The following is a 24,653-nucleotide window of genomic DNA, read 5'->3' as shown; positions in this document are numbered from 1 at the left end:
GGCCCCCACCTTGGGTCCCCTCACCTGAGGCCCCAGCACGTTGCTCTCCTTCGCAGCAGGTTCCGCATTAGGGCCCCCCAACTTGGTTTCACACGGAGCACCTTTCCTGGGATCCCAGTACCTCGTCCCCTCTCACTCCACCAGCGGAAGCAGGCCCGGCACTTTCCGCATGTGGGTTTGGCCTGCCCTCCATTCGTGAGGCAGTGGTGCCTCGGGACAGCGCCGCTCTGCCTCTGGCACCCAGGATGCAGGCCCGAGGGCAGAGAGGAGGAGGTGCTCCTGTCTAGGTCGCACCCAAGCGACCCGTTTCGACGGTGCGCAGCCGCCGAGACCTTATTAACCAACCTCGGGGATCCCCAATCTTTCTTCTCGTTCACCCAATGGTCAGCCGCATTCGGATACGCGGAGCACACGCCCTACTGGGGAGCAGCACCCCAGGAAGTCTCCTTACAAACTCCCGCCCGGTACACGAGGGTCCTGCCACGGAGAGAGGGGGTCCCGGGCGCTGTGCGCGGTTCGGGCCCGGAAGAGTCCCGAGGAGCATCGCCAGGTTCCAGGATGCCGAGCAGCAAAACGCAGTTCGTTGCTTCTTCCACCAGCCTCTCCGAGGGACCACAGATAAATGAGAACTTGTGTTCCAAGTGTCTGGGGGCACCTCCGTGGGCTCCGTTGGGAAGCTGTTCAAAGAGACAACCAAAACGGGCACTCTCCCCCCGCCCCGCCCCTGACGGGCAAAGGTCAGGAAAGAAGTGAAACTCCTTGAGTCAGCGCGCCCCAGGCAAGCCGGGCGGTCCCGAGAGGCACCGCCCCTCGGCCGCAGACCCGGTGCCACGGGCGGGCGGGGAGGCGCGCCGGGCGTGGCGGAGGCGGAGTCCGGGCGGGCCGGCCTCGGCGTTTCCCCCGCCCGGCCCGGGCGACCCGGACGGCGCGGCAGGCAGGCCTGGGTCATGGCCGGTGGCGCGGCGCAGCCGGGGGCCGAGCTGCTGGACTTCGCGCAGTTCCGGGACTCGAGCGCGCAGCGGCTCGCCTATGGCTACGGTGCGCGCAGCCTGCGCGAGCTGCGGGCGCGCGAATTCGGCCGCCTGGCAGGTGAGGCCGGCGGGGACACCTGCCCGGGGCTGGCCAGGTGGCCGTGGGGGGGGCGCGGTTTCTGGAACCGACGTAGCAGGAGCTTTTGCTCCAGGTGGGAGCGGCGTTACCTCATTTGGGATGCATTTGAAATCGAAAGACCTTGAGGGATGTGTCCATGCGTCCGTTTCGTAGACGCGGCTCCCTGAGGTCCCAAGCCCCAAGACTTCTTGCTACTCTTGCTCCTTAGACTTTCCAGTGGTGGAGGACCAGCCTAGTCCTTTATCACCTGTCTCCGCCCTCCGCGAACCCGGATTAGGAATCTTTTTGCTTTCGCTTGCCGCGAGACTCCCAACTCCAAAAGGTCCAGCTGGAGCCGGGGTTGCAAAATGCAGGAGAGTCCCGGGCCGTGACAGTTCGGATGCTCCCCGGGAACGGGAACAGTGCGTGGGCGGCCAGCGCTCCGGGTTGGGACCAAGGGGCTTCGGCCGCCGGGCGGAGCCTTCCGAAGCTGCGCTCCTGCGGACTGCGGTGGGATCACTCGCAGCAACTTTTATTTTCGAAACCTCAGTTTTCTCACTCGTGCGCTCAGAACAATGCCTCCGAACTCCAGCTCTCTGGGGGACTTGAATTAGCAAAGCGTGGAATGTGAATTTTAAGTACAAGGTGAGCCTGTAAACTGGACGTGAGAGCCGGGACCGCATCGTGCCTTTGAGTTCCGCAAAGCGGAACAGGCGGGGTAAATTCGAAATCAAGCTCGATCGGGCCCTGTGGCCGTCCCCAGCCCATTGCTGCAGGGCGGGTCGGGGGCCCGCACGGGGTGGGGGCTCACCCTTTTGCCAGGGACCTTGGGTGAAGGGCTTCCTCGAGTCTCAGAACCGCTTGCCGGTAGAGCAGGGAGGGGCTGAAGGGTAAGTGGGCAGGTCTTGGCGTCGGGCGCCGGGATTTGAGGTGTATAATTTTTTTAAAAGAGTTTGTTTTTCCTTTTTCTCCCCCAAACCTCCCCAGTACATAGTTGTGTATTTTTAGTTGTGAATCCTTCCAGTTGTGGTCTGTGGGACGCCGCCCCAGCATGGCCCGAGGAGCGGTGCCATGTCCGCGCCCAGGATTCCAACCGGCGAAACCCTGGGCCACCGAAGCGGAGCGCGCGAACGCAACCACTCGGCCACAGGGACGACCCCTGAGGTGTATAATTTTATTCTGTCGTGGTGAACAGTTGATGACCAGTCCCCTGCTTGCGGTGAAACAGCAACCACGACTTAGGTTTCATTAATCAGGTGGCTGATTTCAGCTTTTCAGGTCATTTCCTCATGTTTCGGATTGTGAGTCTTTTTCCCTTTGGGGGCTTTAAGGGATGCGGCCTCCTTCTTGTGTGTCCCCCGTCTGTACGTTGCTAGGGGATCCCAGGAAGGAGACAGGGGACTGTCTACTGGCCTCTCTCTACTCCCTCCCCATTTTCCACGGTGGCAGTCACCTGCTGGAAACAGCGCCCCTCCCTCTGCTTCCACAGTCTCTCCCTCTCTTTCTTTCTCTCTCTCTCCCTGTCTCCCTCTCTCAGAACTTTTTTTTATTATGGAAATTCCCACCCACAGAAATAGAGAGAGGGAAACCCACAGGTGCAGACGCTCCCCATTCTTTTGAAACAAATCCCAGAGGCTGTTATCATTCAGTAGGTAATTATTTCAGCACCACACCTCCTTAATCCCCTAATTGCCTCCAGCTCTGATCCCTAACTCCCATCATTTGCCCACCTCTTCCCTCCACACTGCCCTGGGAAAGTGGAGGCACTTCTGGTCCCCTCTTTGTTTCTCTCTTGGCCCTCAGAGAACAGCACCTTTTCCCTCAAAGGTAAAGTTTGGATGTGATAGCCAGGCTGCCAGGCTGGCCTTCAGAGCCCCTTTAACAGCTGCTGTGTTTGTGGTTGTGTTGTGTGTAGCATCCATCTGTCTGTCTGTCTGTCTATCTCTCTCTCAATCTATCTGTCTATTTAGTGCAAGTTCCCACCATTCCCTCTACATTATGGTTCAAGTAAACTTTTGTGGATGAAACTCCACCCTCCCACCGCGGGGAGTCCTGGTACATATCCCCTCTTTTTTCCACATAGAAACAAATGAACTGGAGAGAGGGCAGGGAAAAAAAAAAACAACCAACCAAACCAAAATAACATAACCTTCGCCTCCCCTTCCTCCCCCTTACCCCCCCCCCCCGCCATAGATTTTCTGCAGGTTGAGAATTTGTCTGGTTCAGTGGTCGTCTGGATAATTAAATGCTTAATCTTTAAGTGCTGAAATATTTTGCCTAACCAATTGGTTGGGAATTTCCTTGTTTTGGTGAAAGGAGAATATTGATTACACAGATGTGGTTCAAGTGGATCTTGAAGCCTCAGGGTGCTGACTGATGGCTATTCACCCTGTGTGGAACCAAGAACTGAAGGTGCATGAGCCAGAAGAGACCCTGGAATGTCCTTTCCTGAAGGTCTAAGGCCAACTGATTTTGGAATTGTTTGCCTGCTTCTTCTAATAACAGCCAAACCTTGTGGAGTGTTTACTGTGCACCAGGCACTGGACTGGGTGCTGTCAAACACCAACTCATTTAACACATACCTCACTTGCAGATGAAGGCACAGGAATCCACAGTGGGGAGCAGGATTCAGCCTAGGTTGGTTGACTTGGATTCTGCACTAACTACTGTGCTGGCTGTCCTACTAAGATCAGATCTCTGCCCTGTTTTGCAAAATTAATTACTGGACCAAAGGCCAAAGCAGCTTTCTCCCAAATGGCTTCCTGGCCCCACAGAAGACTGTGGGCAAGGCGTGTGGTGCCCTTGGCAGCCCCTCAGGTGTCACACGTCACTGGGGCTTCACATGATCATCTCCCTGATGGTTGGGCAGATGCAAGTCTTTCTTTCGGTGTGGTACCTTTGTATTTCTGAATCATCGGTAAAAGAGAACATTATTTTAAAACTAATTTTTTGGACTAGGTAATACATTTACATGGTACCAAATTCAAAAGGTGCCAAAGGAGGATGAAGAATGGCCAGGGAGCCCCCCTCTCCTCTAGCCACAGCCCTTGTGGCCACCCCAGTGTCAACTGCTGCCACCCGTATCTTGTGTGTCTATATTTATATGTGTGTACATGGTTGTTGTTTTTTTTTAACATAATTGAGCCATAACATTTCTCATCCTCTGACATAGTTTATATTTATTTGCTTATTGTCTTTCTCTGTCACTTTATTTGCTTATAGTCTCTCTCTGTCACTATCATACCAGCTTGTATTTTGTCTGCTGTTGTGTCCCCAGTGCTTAGAACAGTGCTTGTGCCATAATGAGTGCTCAATAAATATTTCTTGAGTGTAAAAACTCTCAGTAAGCTAGGAATAAAAGGAAATTTAATCAACCTGATAAAGACCATCTACAGAAAACCACAACTAACGTCATACCTAATAGTGAAAGACTGAAAGCTTTACCCCATGATCAGGAATAAGATAAGGATGTCTGTTCTCGCTACTTCTGTTCAGCATTGCACTAGAAGTTCTAACTAAGACAATTTGGCAAGAAAATGAAATAAAAGGCACCTAGATTGGAAAGGAAGAAGTATAACATCTCTACTTGCTGATAACATAATCTTATATATAGAAAAGCCTAAGGAACCCACACACAGAACTATTAGAACTAAAAAATTCAGCAAAGTCATGGGATACAAGAGCAATATACAAATATCATTTCAATTTCTATACGCTAGCAGTAAACACTATGAAAATGAAATAAAGGGAAGCATCAAAAAATAAAATACATAGGAATAAATGTATCCAAAGAAGTACAAAGGATTATACACTGAAAACTACAAAACATCCTTGAAAGAAATAAAAGAAGATCTAAATAATGGAAAGACATCCTGTATTCATGGATTTGAAGACTTAATATTGTTAAGATGGCAATACTCTCCAAATTGACCTACAGATTTCATGCAATTCCTATCAAAATCCCAGGTACTTTTTTTTGCGGAAATCGACAAGTTGATCCTAAAATTCATATGTAAATCAAGTGACCCAGAACAGCAAAAGCAATGTTGAAAAATAACAAAGTTGAAAGACTTGCACTTTCCATAAAAGTAAAGTAAGTAAAATTTATATAAAGTTACAGTAATCAAGACAGTGTGCTATTTGCATAAGGATAGACACATAGACCAATGGAGCAGAATTGTAAGTTCAGAAATAAACCCATATATCTACGGCTAATTGATTTCCAACAGAATGCCAAGACAGTTCAACAGAGGGAAAAGTAGTCTCTTCAACAAATGGTGTTGGGACAACTTAATATCCACATTCAAAAGGATGAACTTGGACCCCTACCTTACACTGTATTAAAAAATTAACTGAAAACGGATCAAAGGCCTAAATATAAAATCTAAAAGTATAAAACTCTTAGAAGAAAGCCTAAGCAAAAATCATCAGAACCTTGGGTTAGGCAATGGTTTCTTATGACACTAAAAATAAAAGCAGTGATAACAAAAATAGACAAATTGGATTTCATCAAAATTAAACACTTCCATGCTTCAATGGATACCATCAAGAAAGTAAAAAACAAAAGGGAAAGGACAACTCACCGAAAGAGAGAAAACATGTGTCCGCACAAAAACTTATACACACATATTCATAGCTGCATTATTTATAATAATGGAAACAACGTAAATGTTCATCAGTGGATGAATGGATAAATGAAAGGTGGTATATCCACACAGAATACTATTCAATTATAAAAAGGAATGAAGTTTTGATACATGCTGCGATATGGAGGCACCTGGAAGATATTATGCTAAGTGAAAGAAGCCAGACACAAAAGGCCACATATTGTATGATTCCATTTATATGAAATGTCCAGAACAGGGAAATCTATAGAGACAGAAAGTGGATTAGTGGCTGCCAGGGGGTGGGGCTGAGTGGATTGGGGAGTTATTGGTAATAGGTATGGGGTCTCTTTTTGGGATGAATGAAATGTTCTAAAATTAGATATGGTGATGGTTGCAGAACTTTATGAATATTCTAAAAACTCTAAATTATACAATTTTAAAAGGGCAGGCTTTATAGTATGTGAGTTATATCTCAATAAAGCTGTTATAAAACAAACAAAAAATATTTAAGTGAAGGAAAGAAAGGATGAATCTATTCATATTGGATGTTCTTGAAAACGTATCTCAGAGTTTGTTCCATATTAGTACTTATAAAGTACTAGAGAGGTGTACAAGAATTCTTTATTTTAAATACATGTTGGTGGACATTTAAGTCATTTCCAATCTTTTGCTACTGCAGACAGTGCTGTACTGAATATCCTCATAGAAAGGCCATTCACAAAAGCATGGGTATTTATAAGATAAATTCCTAACAGAGGAATTGCTGGGTCAAAGAGAGTTTGCATTTTAAAGTGTGACCGATATCGCCAAATTGCTATCCATGAAGAGGTTGTACCCATTTACCGTCCTCAGCCATGTACCAGCCAGCCTGTTTCCCTACATCCTCACCCACACAGTGAATTGTCCAACCTTTTGAACTTGGCCAATCTGATGGGTCAGGCTCAAATATCTCACTTTCATCTAAATTTGCATTTCTCTGTTTCTGAGAGAGACTGGAAAGATCCTTTACATCCTAGTATTCTTTGAAGCTCTCAAAGCTGGTCTAGGGTTGAGGATTGTAGAATTCACTGTGGGAAACAGAATCAGGGCTCGCCCCACGAGAGAAACTGCGCGGAACTTGCAGAATAGGGTGTGAGTCATAAGGTGAAATAGATTTATGTTAATCACCAACGGCTGTTGGGCTCCTCCTCTACGTGAGATGCTCTTCCAGGTTCCTCAGAGAGCTGGTTAGTCAGAAACGCTCTCTCAGGGCTTGAAAAGTCTTTAAATATAGAAAGTGCTATTCCTGCATTGCTCACGCCTGCCAGTGGATTAAGAAGTACGTATCAAGAGACTGGGAGAAATCAGTGGCCTGATATTATGTCTACATACATCAAATAGGCACTGGTCAGGCACACACAAACAAGATTGAGGTCAAATAAGTGGAAGACCTATGGAAAACACCACAGGTTTATTTTGTGTTTTCTTTCAGGAACCGTCTACCTTGACCATGCGGGAGCCACATTGTTCTCCCAGAGCCAGCTCACAAGCTTCACTAAAGATCTCGTGGAAAATGTTTATGGTAAGAAAAACACACCAACACTGACTTTTGCTTTGAACATTAGCCAGCTACATTCAGCTGATATTTCTCTACTTAATAAATGTTGGATTAATAGACTAGGACCATGGTGAGCACCCAAAGCTGAATAAGCCCCATGTGAGAGGGGGTCACCCAGGGTCAATCTAATACATGTATTGTTGGGATGGGAAGAACTGGCACGGGGACACACAAGTTACTTCCAGAAGAAGGGGTCAGTGTCAGGAAATGCACAAAGGCATGAAGGTACTCTTTGATGGTGTGATGACCCTGTGGGACTGGCACTGTGCAGAGGGTGGGGCGGCAGGAGGAACATTTATTCCTTCATTCACTCCATAATGTTTATTAAGCCTCTTTCGTGTCCTGGGCGTGGTGCTGTAATGAGAACAAAGTAAACACAGTCCCTGCCTTTGTGGACTATGGTCTAGTCAAGACAAGACCTTAATCAAGTGTAAATTACCAAATAAATGTAAATTGTCACCCGTGTGAAGGGCTATGAACAAAAGGCCCTAGTGCCATGGGGGTCTATGTCTGCAGAATGACAGTGAGCTGGCAGTGTGAGTGTCAGGGAAAGCTTCTTTAGGAGTGGAGTGGATGCTGGAGAAGGAGCACGAATTCACCTGGAAAAGAGGAGGAGAAGGGTATTCCAGGCAGAGGGAACAGCATGAGGTAAGACCCTGTAGTGGTTTTAGGAAGCAGCTCAGGAACACAGGGAGTAGGGGAGAGGGGTGGAGGTATGAATGGAGAGGTGGGAAGATGCCTTGTAGGTGCTCCATACAGTGTGATGTTTACTCTAGAAACAGTGGGCAGTCATTGAGGGCATTAATCAGCAGCGCAAGGTAATCAGGAGATAACTTTAAAGGGAGTTGGAACTAATAGCAGCAGTAACGCCTGTAGCAGTGGTGGTGTCAAAGCAAAGATAACGTTTACTGAGCACTCATGACAATTCAGGTACTTCATCTGTATTCTCTCTCCATCCTCATGACAAGCTTCTGTTATCAAAGGAGCTAAGGTACGGGTTCTGTTATCACTGCTGTTTTACAGATGAAGAAACAGGGTCCCTCTCAGAGAGGGTAGGTAACTAACCTGAGGCCATGCAGTCAGGAGGTGCTGGAGCTGGGGGAGTTGAGTCTCCAGGCGGTCTGGCTCCAGAGCACAAGCCCTCAGCCCCCACCAGCCTGCCTCGGTTCATGACAGTCCTGTGATGCCGCACTCAGGCTCTGGGCAGCCCACAGATATTTAAATCTGGGGAACAGTCTCCAGGGAGGATGCCAGTGAGGGACTTTAGCTTGATTTTAATCCATGATTTGCAAGGAGACCTGCAATTCTCCTTCTTTCACCTTTGCAAGAGTCATAACCCTGGTGCTGGCCTGAGAGATGACAGAATCAGGACTGCAGGTGATCCTAATGATGTGGGACTGAAAACCAAGGTGATGAAGGGCAACAAGGATAAGTACCAAGTCCCACAGTTCCTAGCTGATGTGGAAAAGGAACATTAGTAGCTTCAGTGGCCAGACATTCAGTATAACCCTCCAGTGTGGTTTGAGAAAAAAAGAAACCAAAACCAAAAAGGCCAAGACTGTGTAACGTGCACATGTGGTCCTGCTCCTGAGAAGTGGTGGTGCCCAGCCCTGAGGGTCAGGCCCTTCAAGGGTCTGTGTTCATGCCTGGGGGCTGTGTTTTGAGGGAGATAATGATACTCTGGGGCACACACTGGGAGGGACACCAGGAGGGGAGAAAAACTAGAAACTGACAAGGGAAGGGTGAAATTAGGAGAGCCTTTAGCGTTGAGAATGGGTGGCTAAGAGGAGGTGTCACAGCTCCTGTCACGTATTTGGAAGAGGAGAGAGATGTGTTTTTGCAGGAACAGTGCCAGGAGCAGGGGTGTGAATGCAGGGCAACAGATGGGGCCTTAGATTAAGAGGCATTCATGGCTCTGTTTTGGGGTTAGGGGAAAGGGCAGCCTCCTGAGATTGTGTACAGGGTTCCCTGGAGTTAACGAGCAGAGCTGGGCTCACCATCTGTCAGGGAACTTGTAGAAAAGGTTCTTGCATTGGGCTGGCTGCCTCTGAGCTGACTTCCAGCTCTTCCCTGATCCTGTCTTGTTATACTAGTGAGGTGAGGGTTTTTGGCTTGTTTCTTTAACAGCTTTATTACGTTAGATTTTACGTATCATAAAATTCACCTCTTTCAAGTGTACAGTACAATGATTTTTAGTAACTGCCGAGTGGTGCAACCATCACCATAGTCAGAAGGAACATTTTCATTCCCCCATTGAGATCTCTGATGCCCATTTACAGTTGATTCCCATTGCCCTCCCAGCCCAGGCAACCGCTGATCTACTACTTTCTGTGTCTCTGTACAGTTGCCTTTGCTGGACATTTCATGTAAATGGAATCTTATGATATGTGACCTCATGTGTCTGGCGTCTTTCACTTAGCATGTTTTTGAGGTTCATTCATGACATAGCCAGTAGTTTGTTCCTTTTTATTGCTGAATAATTTCCCATTGTATGGATATACCACATTTTGTCTATGTGTTCACCAGCTCATGGGCATTTATGTTGTTCCCAGAGTTTGGCTTTATGAGTAAAGCTGCTCTAAACATTCATGTTCATGAATATTTGTATGCCCATGTTTTCATTTCTTTTGAGTATACAGGAGTGGCATTGCTGGGTCATATAGTAGTTTTATGCTGAACTTTTTGAGGGAGAAGGTTTTGGAAGAACACAAAAGGAGAGACCATAAGTAGTGACTCAGTGGCTTTGTCTCTGTAACCTACCAGGTAACCCTCACAGCCAGAACGTCAGCAGCAAGCTCACCCATGACACCGTGGAGCAGGTGCGTTACAGGTGAGCGGCAGAGGCGCCAGGCTGAGTGGGCATTGCTGGGGATGGACTTCCTTCCTACCACCTGCCCGCATCCCACAAAGGTTCTGAGTTGCTTTTAGGAAGATCACACTCAGCTAAATGGCCACACATGCACAATGATAAACATCGGGGGCAGAGGATGGGAAGGTGAGAGTGAGGAGGTGTGGAGCCAGGCAGAAGCATAGGTAGGGGGCTCTGAGGTGTGCACAGCTGTTGTGTGTGGCTCTGAGCAGATGCCAGAATTCCTGGGGGCCAGAGTAACAGAGAGTGACCCAGCTTTCTAAGTCTTTTTTCAGAGAGAAGAAAAATAGTCCCTTTGGTTTTTCTTTTCATGTTTCATTAGGCATCTTGTTTTCTTCATCTTTTTCCCACTTTTTACTGATATTTGCATGTTAAGCCGTTCTTTATATTTTTCCACATGTAATAATTAGTTTTTGGTAAGTAATTTCCAGGTAGTTACTTGAATGGATACAATTTCTAATTATTTCCAATTCGAAAGTGATACTGGGTTGCCAATATTAAAAACAATGTGAAACAAGTTGATGACTTGAAGCTTGTTATGATAAAGCCAGATAGTAGACCAAGGAGGGGTGACTTCAGCTGAGATTAGGGTAGGTGTGGATTTTTGTCTTATCCAGGTAGGATGGGGACTTGGGAGGCAAGTTGATTTTGCCAGTTTGAACCTGTTTGTCATCTCTTTCCATAATTTCCTCTGCCCATGCCCTAACTTCACAAGTGTGGCAAAGTCTACCTGGGGTTTTCCTAGCTGTTAAGGTAGAGAGGTGTCATATTTGGCAGAACTACACTACCTCCAAATGTTTAACACTGGACGGAGTTGCCATGATGCTGTGCCTCTTCCAGGATCCTGGCGCACTTCCACACCTCCCCAGACGACTACAGTGTGATTTTCACAGCCGGCTGCACAGCTGCTCTTAAACTGGTGGCAGAGGCCTTCCCGTGGGTGTCCCCGGGCCCGGAGAGCAGCGGGAGTCGGTTCTGTTACCTCACCGACAGCCATACCTCTGTGGTGGGCATGAGGAAGGTCACCATGGCCATGAACGTCACTTCCATCCCGGTCAGGCCAGAGGACTTGTGGTCAGCGGAGAAACTGGCGACTGCCACCAGCGACCCCAACTGCCTGCTTCCGCATCTCTTCTGTTACCCAGCTCAGAGTAACTTTTCCGGAACCCGATACCCCCTCTCTTGGATAGGAGAGGTCAAGTCCGGGCGGATGTGCCCTGTGAGCGTGCCTGGGAAGTGGTTCGTGCTGCTCGATGCAGCCTCCCACGTGAGCACCTCGCCTTTGGACCTGTCTATTCACCAGGCCGACTTTGTCCCCCTCTCCTTCTATAAGATCTTTGGATTCCCCACCGGCCTGGGTGCTCTGCTGGTGAATAATCGTACGGCTCCTCTGCTGAGGAAAACCTATTTTGGAGGAGGCACGGCGGCTGCCTACCTTGCAGGAGAAGACTTCTATGTCCCGAGACAGTCGGTCGTTGAAAGGTAACCTCGCCAAGAGAGTGGCTGGCTGGAGTTCAGCAAGGCTGGGTCTGGCATGTGTCACCTGTAGGATTGTGCAAGGGATCAGGCTGGCCCACTGGGATCAGGGGAGTTGGCTGTTGCTGGCAGGGATGGAGGCTGGTGGCACGGCTCAGATCTGGGAGGCAGAGGTCAGCTGGCATGTGCCACGGGTGGCTCAGGGGACTCTGCCCCCATTTGTGGGCTTCTCCACAGTGTGGGAGGACAAAGGCCTGCAGATAAGGGCTGCAAGCAGAAGGGGTGACAGGCTCTCAAGGGGGTCTAGAGGGAGGGCCACCAGGCCTTGGCCCAGAGCACTGACAAAGGCGGCAGCAATTAAAGCAGGGACTTAAAAAGATGGCTCCGTTTGAACAACTGTGCATACGTGTTGACAGCACAGGTAGTTCTTCAGCAGCTAGAATCAGCTCAGCTTGGCACCCAGTTAACAAGAGGAGTCAATTAAACCAGAGGCCACCAGACTTGCCGGGCACCCTTAACAGCAGCCTCTGCGAGCCCCACTGTGAGTTACAAAGGAAGTTCGAGGGCAGGCAACTACTTGCCCTCAAATGGTGTAGGCCTCTGCCTGGGTTTGTTGGTCTATGTGTCCTCCTCAGGGTGCAGAGGCAGGTGATGCGGGTCATGCCCAGGAATCTCCCAGATGGCAATGGCTGGGACCCGTATGGTTGAATGCATGAGAGGGTGAAAATGGCAGGTGACCCAGGGTTCTGATGGGTCCAACAGCAGGAGATACCATGGGGTTGAGGCAGGGAGCTAGTTTTCCTGCTCGTGCCTGAGAAGGCCCAGGCCCTGGATGGGAAGGTGGGTCATATCCCCGACAGACCCAGGTGCCAAGAGGTTCCTGAAGATAGGAGCGTGGCCTTGGCAGTAGAGTCATTGGTCAAACGTGTAGGCCCCACAGCTGGATCACTGGGGAGTGAATCGTGGCTCCATGCACACCAGCTGTGGGAGCAGGGGCACATGACTCGATCTCGCTGCACCTCATGTTTTTCCTATAAAGTAGGTGTCTAAAAGGAAACGATTCTTTAGAGCTGATGTAGATGAAGCGCCAAGATGCAGTTGGCATCGAATTGTTATGAGGCTATGTGATGTCTCCTTTATTTGAGACTTCTCCGTGGTTGGGGGATTCTAAAACAGGAAGGCTAATGTAAACCTTTTGAATCCAAGTGTGATAATATAGCATGTAGTATAACCAAGTAAGAACAGAATGACAGGCACAACATCATATAAATTAAAGGCAGAACAAAATGACAACCCAAACTTTATTGAGCCAATAGGGACACCTGATGGCTAAGAGAAGTGGGGCCGCTCATTACGGGCCGGGCGTGGTTGGGTTGGGCTGGACCAGACCTCTTTCCCTCCATTTTGGTGGGTTGCTTCATAGCAGGTGCAACACCAAGATTCCCAGAAAGCTGAATGTATTATTTACCCTTATAATAATAATAATAAGAATTTTTTATTATTGAATAATTAATAAATTAAGTCATTATTGGCTAATAATGTTTAATTTATTAAAGATTAATTATTTACTAATTCATTAGTGCATAATCAATTAGTAACTGATTCATTGATTCTTTATTAAAATTCTGTATGTCTATTAATTACCATTAGTTTTTTTTAAGGAAATTAACACTGCAGTAACAATATTTTGAGCAAATCTTATCCCTAGAATATTAAAATACAGAACTCAGTATTTCCATTGAAAGCATCAACTTGCACAAGTCTGCTGTTTGTGACCATCCTTCATCCCGATGCTTGCTGAAGCCTCCTCACCGTCGCCCAGCTTCCTTCCACTCCTGCAGCAGCCAGAGGTGTCTTGTCAAAGCCTGGGTCCCATCCTGTCACTGCTTTCTGCTCAGAGCCCTTGAGCCCCCTGTTATCTCACCCAGGGTAGGAGTTCCCTATCTCCCACCACTCGCTGCCTTGTTCGCTCACCGGCTCTCAGCCCCACTGACCTCCTCGCTGTTCTGCGGTGTGCCAGGTTCCTCCTGCTCAAGGCATTTGCCGCACCCTCTCCCTGGAACCCTGTTTCCCTCTGAAGCTGTGAACTCAGCTGTTTCCAAATGAGTAGTTTCCCTCGCTTCCTTACTTCCACTTGTCTCTGCTCAAATGATCTCCCTCGGAGAGGACCCCCACCTGACCATCTCGTCTAAAGCAGCTGCCGGCTCTCCTGTGTATGCATCTTCATTGCACTTGTCACCACCTGGCATGTTTCTTATCTGGTTTCTCTGTATGTTTCTTCCTTGCTTCTGTGTCCTCAGGAGAATGAAAGCACTGTGAGGGCACGGATTTACCTGTCACATTCACTGCTGGGTTCTTAGCACCTAGAACACTGTCTGGCATGCAGTACACGGACAATAAAGATTTGATGAGTATTTTGACTATGTGTATAATTATAAAATGCAAACATAATGAACAGCTTGTTAATCAGGAAAGTGCACCTCTGCTATGTTAGAGCCTCGTCATTCTTACCAAAGCCTGTGGTTCTGTAGACTTTGGAATCACAAACTCTTGTTAAGAACCTCATAGTTGCACAATTGATCACAGTGAATTGATGCCCTGTCAATGGGACTGTCTTGGGGTCACGGGCAGCGTTTCAAGGGCCCATAGCACTTGAAGTTTTGTCAAGTCCAAAGTCTTCCTGGGGGCAGTGTAGCATTTCTCAGGGTGATGGCTGTCTTTTAGGGCCCTTTGTCACCACTACCATCCCATCCTGAGAAAGCTGCGGAGCGGATCGGGGCCAGAGGCAGGCTGACGTATCTTGATGTGCAAAGCCCTCTGTCCTGAGGGAGAGAGCACTGTTTTATAAGGCAGCAGATGGAAGGTGTTCATAAATTATCCCTGAGACTAGAATCTAAACCTTGCTATATACTGTAAAATGCACATGGAGATGCTGGTCACGGCTTGACCTTGTTCCCCTCACCATGGTTACAGGTTTGAAGACGGCACCATTTCATTCCTTGACGTAATAGCACTGAAACATGGATTTGATGCTCTAGAGCGCCTCACAGGTTAGTGGACATTTTTAACCTTGTGGAATTTGCTCCTGTCGCCTGTGTCCTTGAGGGAGCCCTGGCACAGGTGCAATTCAGATAAAGGAGCCAGAGTCTGTGCAAGTGACTGGCACAGGGCAGCTATACGCTGAATGCAGTTGAAGCTGATTGTAAAGAACTTCAAAATGACTGCTGAGGCAAGAGTAAGAGACTGAGATTTTTTTTTTTTGTCAGTTAAAAGAATATTTTAACAAGTAAGAGATATTCCAAATCAGGAGGTTAATAACTTCACAGAAACAGAGGAGCCGTCCTCGGTCTCTCCATTAGGAATGGTTACAGATACTGAGACCTTATTTAGCTCTTACCTTGCTGGGTCCTCCCACAGGGAAGCTCTGTGACGAGTCCACTTTGCCCATAAAGGGGCTTATACTCAGAAAGGTTAAATGCCTTCCCCAGGGCCAGGGGTCTGGTACCTGGGAGGGCTAAGATTTAAACCTAGGTGATAGTAATGCCTAACCCTGAGCCCCAGCTACCGTCTCTGCTGCTGGCTTTTGCAATGATGCACATTTTCCTTCCTTGACAAATGCTTGGGGAGTGTGAGCAGGTTGGGGGTTCTCGCCATAAGGTGACACACAAGATGTCACTTCCCATCTTATTGGGCTTGACACAAAGGTACATGGCTGGGAGAAGCTCTGTCTGGTGAGCCAGGCATCCACCATTCTGCTGTGCTCCTGGGCACTCCTTCCAGAGGCTGAGCTTCTAGAACTGGGTGGCACTGCTTGTACTGTCCTTATGGAGACGGGGTTGTGGTCAACCGGGCACATGGCTTAGTGGTTAGTCAGTCCTTTCTCTCTCTATCTCGTCACAGTAATGAGATCCTTAGGTCCTCAGCCTTAGCCCAACACTGGGGCAGACTTGATTCATGGGAAGGGAGGGTTGATAGTAATGCAGGGAGGTGACTGGGCATCATCCAGGACAGTGAGGAGATAATCAAGATGGATGTTGAGAAATGAGCACTTTTCCAAGGAAAGGTATTAACAAGGTATCCAAACCACAAGTGACAGGGTCTGACGGGGCCAGGGATGCCCCTGAAAGCAGATTGACAATATCAGTTCCACAGTAAAGCAAACCCTGATTTTTCCTACTTAATTCCTCTTTTTTAAAAAAATTGTGTTTAAAATGTATATTTTAATATAAATCTTATATATTATATATATTATATATTATATTATATATGTATAATATAAATATTATATTTTATATAATATAAAATGGACCAGTTTAGCCATTTTTAGGTGTACAATTCAGTGGCATTAAGTGCATTTACATCGTTGTGCAACCGTCACCTCTATCCATCTCCACTTTGTCCTCACCCGAGATTGAAATGCTACCCATTAAATGCTAACTCCCTATTCCCCTCCCCCAGCCCCTAGTGACCTCTGTTCTCCTTTCCGTCTCTATGAATTTGGCTGTTCTAGGCACCTTATATATGAGGAATAATACAATATTTGTCCTTTTGTGTCTGGCTTATTTCACTTAGCATAATTTTTTCAAAGTTCATCCATGTTGTAGCATGTATCCTTAATTACTTTGTAGAATATTAAAATGATTTAAACACTAACAAAAACAGCAAAAAAATGATGCATTTAAAGAAAAGATTGTGCATTTTTTGCAATCTTTTATCAAACATCTAAATTATCTGAATGCTTAAGTAGCATTATTTAAAAAAAAAAAAGAGGATGACAAGAACTCCTATGAAAAAATTCCACAGAAACAGCAATGGCAAACTGTGGTTCAGCGCCAAAGACAAAATGTGTATTGTAGGGGTATACCAAGCAATATTTACAAGTACTTAAAATCATTAATATGAGGTCCAAACTGGCCAGTTATAAAGATCTCATTTTCTTAAAAATGAATGAGAGAATTTTTTGTAAAGTTTATGACTCTCCTTGACCTTTCGTCGTTGTTTTTGAGGTGGGATGGAGAATATCAAGCAGCACACCTTTACCTTGACCCAGTACACCTACACCGCCCTGGCCGCCCTCCGGTACCCCAATGGAGCCCCCGTGGTGCAGATTTACAGCGACTCTGAATTCAGCAGCCCGGAGGTTCAGGGTCCAATCATCAATTTTAATGTGCTCGACGACAATGGGAATATCATTGGTTACTCCGAGGTGAGTTTTCTTGTCATCTTGCTGACCTCATGACAGAATTGCTCTCCTCTGGAGCTCTACAGCCTTTCAGAGCCCTGAAATTTGCAGTCAAGGCTTCTGGGCTCTTGCAGTGGCTGTGACGAAGCCCCTGCATATTGGAGAGACCACTGGCCCTTCTTTAGAGGCTCTTTGCTCTCATTTACGCCCAGATCTAACAAGCATGGCTATTTAGTTTTCCAGCCCTCTTTATTCAGCCAGAAATGGTCAATTTCAAGTGGGAAGAGAGCAAATAGTGGTTTGCAGGTTGAGAACTACTTGGTTTCTTGCCACAGTTGAGGAAGCTGGTCACTGCCCAGTCCATTAAAAAGTCCAGAGTCACACTGAGTACTCAGACATAGCAGTAGGTGGTCACCAGACAGGTGTCACAGACTAGGCATGGGGACCCAAGGCTCTTCCCAGAGCACAGATTCCTAGAGCTGCTCTGTGAGGAACAGATTGGACCATCACATAAGTTTGGAAAATGGTGCTCATCTTCCTTTGAAAACCACCATCGCTATTCATTTTTGTTAAACCCAGAATTTCTCAAGCAAAATCCATTTCTCAAGGAATCATGTCTCCCTCCGCCCCCTTCTGAACAGCCATAACCTTTCTGGGGAACAAACTTGAAAATATTCTTCTGGGGGAAATGTCCATTCTCACTGGCATTTAGGGATAGATGCTCTACAATCACAGGTTATCTCTGGGTGGGTTGACTGTGCAGAGCCCCCACTGCCCCTCAATTATACACCAGCAGAAATAGCCCCGACACCACCTAGAAGCATGTGATTTTAAATGTTGTTTTTGGAGGGAGGATGGACAGTGCATTGGGGGTAAAATGTTTGCCTTCTTAAATATGTTATTCTAGGCAATTGGTAAAATGTTTCATTCTTGAACCCAAAATAAGTTTGTATTTCCTGAAGGGTGTGGAAGAGGGCAGACAGGTGACCAGGAAGTATGCTGCGGCAGGCAGAGCAGGGAGAGAATTCCTCATTTGCCTAGAGAAGCCTCCAAAGGGAGGAACCACCCAGGGAGAGAGAGCTGCCTATCTAGGTGCCTTGCTGACTTCGCCAGCACTCTCCTTCCCCGAGGCCGGACACAGGATGAGTTTCTCCCTCTGGGCGTTTGTAGAGGAAGTTCATTGCATGGGTGGAGTCCGTAGCTGAGGCTTGGCCAGCTGTGCCGGTTCCGGAAAGTCCAGCTTTCGTTTTCCCGTTTTCCCGGGCTACTTCGTGGTATGAGAATTCCCTGGGGGTGTTGCTGGCCTTGGGAAACATCAGATAGCGTCATGGCTGGGTTTGGCTGTCTCTTTTTCAGGGGATGTGTAAAAGAATTTAGCCTTCTTAGGAGAAGCCCTTGGGTTCTTGTTTTTGATATCCAGGCCTCCTAATTTCATTCTCCCCTCTGCTGGAAGTCACTCTGCATAGTGGTTAAGAGTTTGGGTTCAGATTCTGACTGTCTCTTGCTGGCTCTGTGAGCTTGGGCAAGTTAATGTATGCTCTCCAAGTCTATGAAAGGAGGGTAACAACTACCTTGCTGATAGTGTTGTTAAGAGCATTAAAGGAGATGTAATATATAATCCCTTGGCATGGGGCCTGGTATGAAGCAAGTGCTCAATAAACATTGAGCACAAAGGCTCCTGGGCAGGAAGGTTCTGGTGCTGTACTCTGGTCAGCTGGTTTCTGCCCTCTCTGGATGCAGTGCTCTTCCTGCCACAACAACTACCTCCTTCACCTGGATGGGCACAGGGGGGACCTCTTTGGGATTCTGTAGGGTTCAGGATGAGGGGACATTGAGTCATGATGGGAAATTAGGATGAAAGGTAAGTGTGGCCAAAACAGCCTCTTCCACCCACATCCTCTTCTAGGTGTGTGGTCCCTGTTTCTTCCCATTGAATCTTGGTGGGTTTGTGACTCCCTCATAATCAGTAGAATGCCACAGATGGTGACAACGCATGGCTTTTTAGACTAAGTCAGAAAAGGCGAGGCAGCATTGTTCCCTGGGACACTTGCTTTTGGAGCCCCAAGTTCTACGTAAGAAGTTCTATCCTGAGGGGCTGGCCCCGTGGCCGAGTGGTTAAGTTCGCGTGCTCCACTGCAGGCGGCCCAGTGTTTCGTTGGTTCGAATCCTGGGCATGGACATGGCACTGCTCATCAAACCACACTGAGTCAGCATCCCCCATGCCACAACTAGACGGACCCACAACAAAGAACATACAACTATGTACGGCGGGGCTTTGGGGAGAATAAGGAAAAAGATAAAATCTTTAAAAAAAAAAAAAAGAAGTTCTACCCTGAGGCTGCCATACTGTGAGGAAGCCAAGCGCTGGCACTGTGGTAGCAGTCCTGTTTTGAGCCCTCCCTGCTGGGGGCCAGACACACACAGGAGTAAGTGTGTCTCCAGATGACTCCAACTCCTAGACGCCAGTCACTCCCAGCCTTGGAGTCTTCCCAGCTGAGACTTCAGAGATCATGGAAGAGAGTCAAGCCCTTTCCCCCATGCCCTTTCTGAATTCCTAACCTCCTGTAGCCGTGAGCACAACAGAATAGTTATTGTTTTATTCCACCAAGTTTGGGCAGCTTGTTTTGCAGCAGTGGTCACTGGAACAGTGCATACTGGTGGATCCGGGAGAAGGGTGGGCATGGAGACTTCTAATTCAGCTTGGCAGCAATTGGGGTGAGGGAGTGAGGGGGCTTCCCTAGGAGCTGCCCCTTGAATGGAGACCAACTGACTCTGGAGGTGGAGTTGGCCGGACCCAGTGGTGCTGCCGGGTCTCACCGCAGAGAACCAGGGAACCTCTGAACTTCATTAGCAGGCTTCCATGTCACTGAGCTACTCGCCAAGGGTAAAGGGGCAGAGTTGTTTTCCTGAGGCCCCCAGTGGCTCAACCCAGTGAATGGCTTCTTCTCACTCTGACAGTCCAGGGGAGATGGCTAAAGTGAAGATAGCCATGGCCTTGACAAGGGTGTGTGGGAGGCACCGTTGCTGCACTGGCCAGCGGGAAGCCCAGAGTGACCAGGCTGACCTGTGGTCTGCAGAGGGCGCTGTACTCCTCGTGGCTGCATCTGGCCCTCCTCCGTGTGACTTCCCAGGGAGAAAAGTTTCAAAGGCTTACCCAGCTGTGCAAGATGTGTTTGTTTTCTTGAATTCAGTTCAGTGACTCCCCTGAGTTTAGCCTGAGCCATCTGGGCTGAGGACCTTCACTGGGCGCCTGAGCCATTGAGGGAATGGAGCCCTTGACCCACAACCAGAGGAGCTAGGACAAATATCTCCCTGCTAGCCCTGCCTTTGAGCCTTGAGTGAATGCCAATCACCTGTCCAGCCTCCTGGGGACAGGAGAGAGCCTTGGAACTTCTGGGTTGAACAGCAATTCCGGGATTCAACCCAAAGTTGAGGGCATTATGAAAAGCAGTCTATAGCACACAGAATCAACACGGTAATGTTTGTGGTCCAGGCTGTGAGCCGCAGTGGGGCTGCTCTGAGTGGTAGCTCAGCTGGGGCCTGCTCCGTGATCAACCCTGTGGCAGAGGATGCCAAGGAGCTGCCCCGCATCCCAGCCTCACTCAGATTTTATTCTTGTCAATCTCACTTGAAACATGTGGGCTCTTTTTTTAAAAAAATTAATTTATTAAATTTTAAAAAAATTGAGATATAATTGACATATAACCTTGTATACTTTTAGGTGTATAACAATGATTTGATATACGTATATATTGCGAAATTAGTACTATAATAAGTTTAGTTACCATCCATCACCACACAGTTACAAGTTTTTTTCTTGTGATAACTTTTAAGATTTACTCTCTTAGCAATTTTCTAATATACAACACAGTATTGTTAACTGTAGTCACTATGTTATAGGTTAAGTCTCCAGGACTGACTTACCTTCTAACTAGAACTTTGTATCTTTTGACTACCTTCACCCATTTTGCCCACCCCTACCTCTGGCACCCACTGATCTGTTCTCTGTGTCTAGGAGTTTGATATTTTTTTTTTAGATTCCACATATAAGTGATATCATACAGTATTTGTCTTTCTCTGTCTGACTTATTTCACTTAGCACAATGCCCCTAAGGCCCATCCATGTTGTTATAAATGGCAAGATTTCCTTCATTGTTATGGCTGAATAATATTTCATTGTATGTATGTACCATATTTTCTTTATCCATTCATCCTTCAATGGATACTTACATTGTTTCCAAGTCTTGGCTACTGTAAATATGCTGCAATGGATATAGGAGTGCAGATATCTTTTCAAGACAGTGATTTCATTTCCTTCAGATAAATGCCCAGTAGTAGGATAGCTGGATCATATGGTATTTCTAATTTTTTTTTTTTTGAGGAAGATTAGCCCTGAGCTAACATCTGCCACCAATCCTCTTCTTTTTGCTGAGGAAGACTGGCCCTGAGCTAACATCCGTGCCCATCTTCTTCTACTTCATATTTGGGACTCCTACCACAGCATGGCTTGAGAAGCCATGTGTAGGTCCACACCTGGGATCCTAACTGGCAAACCCTGGGCCGCCGAAGCAGAATGTGCGAACTTAACTGCTATGTCACCAGGCTGGCCCCTCTATTTTTAACTTTTTGAGAAATCTCCATGCTATAGTTTTCTATAGTGGCTGCATCAATTTACATCCCTACCAACAGTGCACAAGTGTTCCCTTTTCTCTACATCCTCGCCAATACTTGTTATTTGTTGTCTTTTTTATAATAGCCATTCCAACAGGTGTGAGGGGACATCTCATTGTGGTTTTGATTTGCATTTCCCTGATGATTACTGATATTGAGCACCTTTTTCATGTACCTGTTGGCCATCTTGTGTGTCTTCTTTGGAAAAATGTCTGTTCAGATCTTCTGCCCATTTTTTTAATTGAATTGTTTGTTTTACATGTGAGCTCTTAACTTGGAATTTGGCCTGAATTTGATATTTTTGCTTTTCTCAGGCATACACCCATAACCCAGCTGGATAAACTTTAATTATCAGTAACATTTTATAAGATGTGTTTAGTAAACCCATGATAGATCTCTTTAGGGCAAAATCCCATGCTGACATTTTCATTTTAGTGTTAAGAAAGAGAGGTCCAAATATTGGTCTGAAACTCTCTCCCAGGCAATCAGAGTAAAACTCGACTTTCCTAATGTTGGTTCTGTGTCATATTAAATCCGCAGGTAGATAAAATGGCCAGTCTTTACAACATCCACTTGCGGACTGGCTGCTTCTGCAACACTGGGGCTTGTCAGAGGCACCTGGGGATAAGCAACGAGATGGTCAAGAAGCATCATCAGGTTGGTACTGGACCCTGTGGTCCAAACGCTGGTCAGCAAGACCCAATGGCGGCACCTCCAGCTACACTGGAGGCTGGTTGTGTGTCTGGGGTCGGAGCTGGTTTTGTGGGTTCATTTTTCTGAGCCCGCCCTATGGATGTGCAAAGGAAAAGGGGTCAACAAAAATAGAAAATGCTTCAAATATCTCTATGGCAGTCAGTTTTTACTTAGAGGGCAAAAATTTAAAGGCAGAAGAGGGGTTGAACAGGGAGGAGGCGTACGTGGTAATGTGCTCGTACATGCAGAGGACCCTTAACTAGTTGAGTTCTACCACAGTAAAATCTCCAGGCGACAGTTGGCGCATCTCTGGGCTGGCTGAGGAGAGGAGCTCTTCGGGGGGGCGTTCTGCGTCTCTCAGGATCCCCTCCCTCCCCGCCTCTCCCCTGGGCTGAGGGGTTTCACTTCAGGGTACAGCCTGTTTTGAACCATTTCATAAGAATAGTTTGAGTGGCAAAGAGCCCTGATTTATTTCAGAATAGTTTCTAACTTGAGTTTATTTTGGTTGCCACTAAATATTTTATATACTAGATCTCAACCAACCATGAACTGAGTTTTTTAATAAAAAGAGAGAGAGAGGCTCAGAACACAAACAAAGGCAGTTCCAGAAATAATATTTGATCCTGTGGAATGCCAAGGCTCATCTCTTTGGGTGGCTAACTTGGGTTCAGCACTGGGGGAGGTAGGTGGCCGGAGCAGCAACCAACACCGGGCAGCCGGGCTGGGAGAGACTTGGGGACCTCTTGCTTTCTTTACCCACCTCCTGGGGGGCACTCCTGCCACCTTTGGCTTTCATAGTGGCCTCAGGCTGGTCATTCATGGGGCAGCATCTCTGACTTGCCTCCTGTCAGGGGCAGCTGTCAGGGATGTAGGCCTCTCTTTGGTTCTGAGAGAGGCTGAAGGGAGCGGCCAGTGGCGTTTCTCGGGCCTCAGCCCTGGGCGGACCAAGAAGCTGACCCGTCTGTGCTTCTGAAACTCTGGTCTGTCTTTTGACGCCTCCGAGGGTTGGCACTGTGAGCAAGCTCTGGGTAAATGCTTTCATGAAGTATTTCTCTTAAACCTTTTGATGACCCTTTGAGATTGGTACTGACCCCAATTTACAATTAAGCAAAGTGAGGTCCAGAAATTGAGTTCCTGCTCTTGTGGAGCTACACCTCAGGGACACTGCTCACGTTAGAGCTGTGGGTCTCTTTAAAAAACCAAACAAACAATTTGTTTTACATTACATAATTTTGTTTGACAAAATTAACAGAATTTGTTTTACAAAGCCGCTTCCAGTTTCTCTGTGAGGAATGAGTCACTCTGGCTGACTTATTTCCTTTTCTTCTAGGCTGGTCACATCTGTGGAGACAATGTGGACCTCGTAGATGGGCAGCCGACAGGATCTGTGAGGATTTCGTTTGGATACATGTCCACACTGGAGGATGCCCAGGCCTTTCTCAGGTTCATCATAGCAACCCGACTGCGCCCCTCTGATGGCCAGCATCTCCTTCAGGCCACTCCTGGGGAGACTGCAGTCCCGCGAGCAGAGAGCGAGGTTCAGAGCGCTGTGCCTGCCACCATGGACAGATGTAGTCCCTCACCTCAGGAAGATGCTCCCACAGGCTCCCAGGTTTGGAACGACTTGCCCACTGCTGTGGATGCTGTGGCTTTACACCCACCTCTGCCGGAGGCCACCAGAACCCAGCAGACCCCTTCAGAGCAAGCTGCAGGAGTCCCAGAGGGGGGCCTTGGGCCACATGTCGTCACCAACCTTTACCTCTATCCCATCAAGTCCTGTGCTGCATTTGAGGTGAGGGTTGTAGTGGCAGCACAGAGACTGCTTCTTTTTTGTTTGCTTTATAATGTTTTTTGATAAAGTGAAAAAAATATAGAAAGTGAAGAAAAGCATGCAGAAAATCAAAATCATATTCAGAGTATTGTGACGTATGAAGAACCATTCTCATTCTGCTTTCCTTGGTTTAGGGTGACTTTGTTTTTTTTTTTTTTAGGAAGATTGGCCCTGAGCTAACATCCATGCCCACTTTCCTCTATTTTATATGTGGGACACCTGCCACAGCATGGCTTGATAAGCGGTGCATAGGTCAGCTCCTAGGATCCAAACCAGCAACCCCGGGCTGCCCAAGTGGAGTGTGTGATCTTAACCGCTATGCCACTGGGCCTCCCCAGTTTGGAGTGACTTTTGAACATGTCTCTGCTTAACGGGGATGCCTGAGCAGACCCTGTTTCAGAGTGGTGAATACCTAGTTACTGTTAATAATTATGGGTGTAACTTTCATTGAATGCGTGCGCTGGCTCCCTGCTGAAGCATTTTACATGTTTTCCTTCATTCGATCTTTAAAACAATAATGTGAGATACAGGGTAATATCACCCCTATTGTATAGACATGGAGCCTGAGGGTTATGGAGGCTAAACACTTTTCCCATGTCACCCACAAATAAATGCTAGAGCAAGGATTTGAACCCGGG

The 24,653-nt window shown here is 47.3% G+C and overlaps 1 protein-coding gene across 4 annotated transcripts in view; it reads left to right on the top strand.

The window, feature by feature from the left end:
- Window positions 1-805: 805 nt before the first annotated feature.
- The window catches only part of MOCOS (molybdenum cofactor sulfurase), a 51,920-nt gene continuing 28,072 nt past the window's right edge, over window positions 806-24,653 (top strand). Inside the window, exons 1-8 of one of the 4 annotated variants that reach the window (XM_014829344.3) lie at window positions 806-1,089; window positions 7,168-7,257; window positions 10,057-10,123; window positions 11,003-11,644; window positions 14,612-14,688; window positions 16,645-16,844; window positions 22,032-22,148; window positions 23,515-23,976. In XM_014829344.3, the coding sequence (XP_014684830.2) occupies window positions 948-1,089; window positions 7,168-7,257; window positions 10,057-10,123; window positions 11,003-11,644; window positions 14,612-14,688; window positions 16,645-16,844; window positions 22,032-22,148; window positions 23,515-23,976 (1,797 nt within the window). In that variant the 5' untranslated portion in view covers window positions 806-947. Of the gene's footprint in view, window positions 1,735-7,167; window positions 7,258-10,056; window positions 10,124-11,002; window positions 11,645-14,611; window positions 14,689-16,644; window positions 16,845-22,031; window positions 22,149-23,514; window positions 23,977-24,653 lie in introns of all 4 variants that reach the window. The other 3 variants (XM_070513177.1, XM_070513178.1, XM_044774585.2) reach the window with 3 other exon arrangements.

This window comes from Equus asinus, chromosome 7, assembly GCF_041296235.1.
Source record: "Equus asinus isolate D_3611 breed Donkey chromosome 7, EquAss-T2T_v2, whole genome shotgun sequence".
NCBI lineage: Eukaryota > Metazoa > Chordata > Mammalia > Perissodactyla > Equidae > Equus > Equus asinus.
The sequence above is the reverse complement of the archived record's forward strand: the minus strand, read 5'-3'. Positions and strand labels throughout refer to the sequence as shown.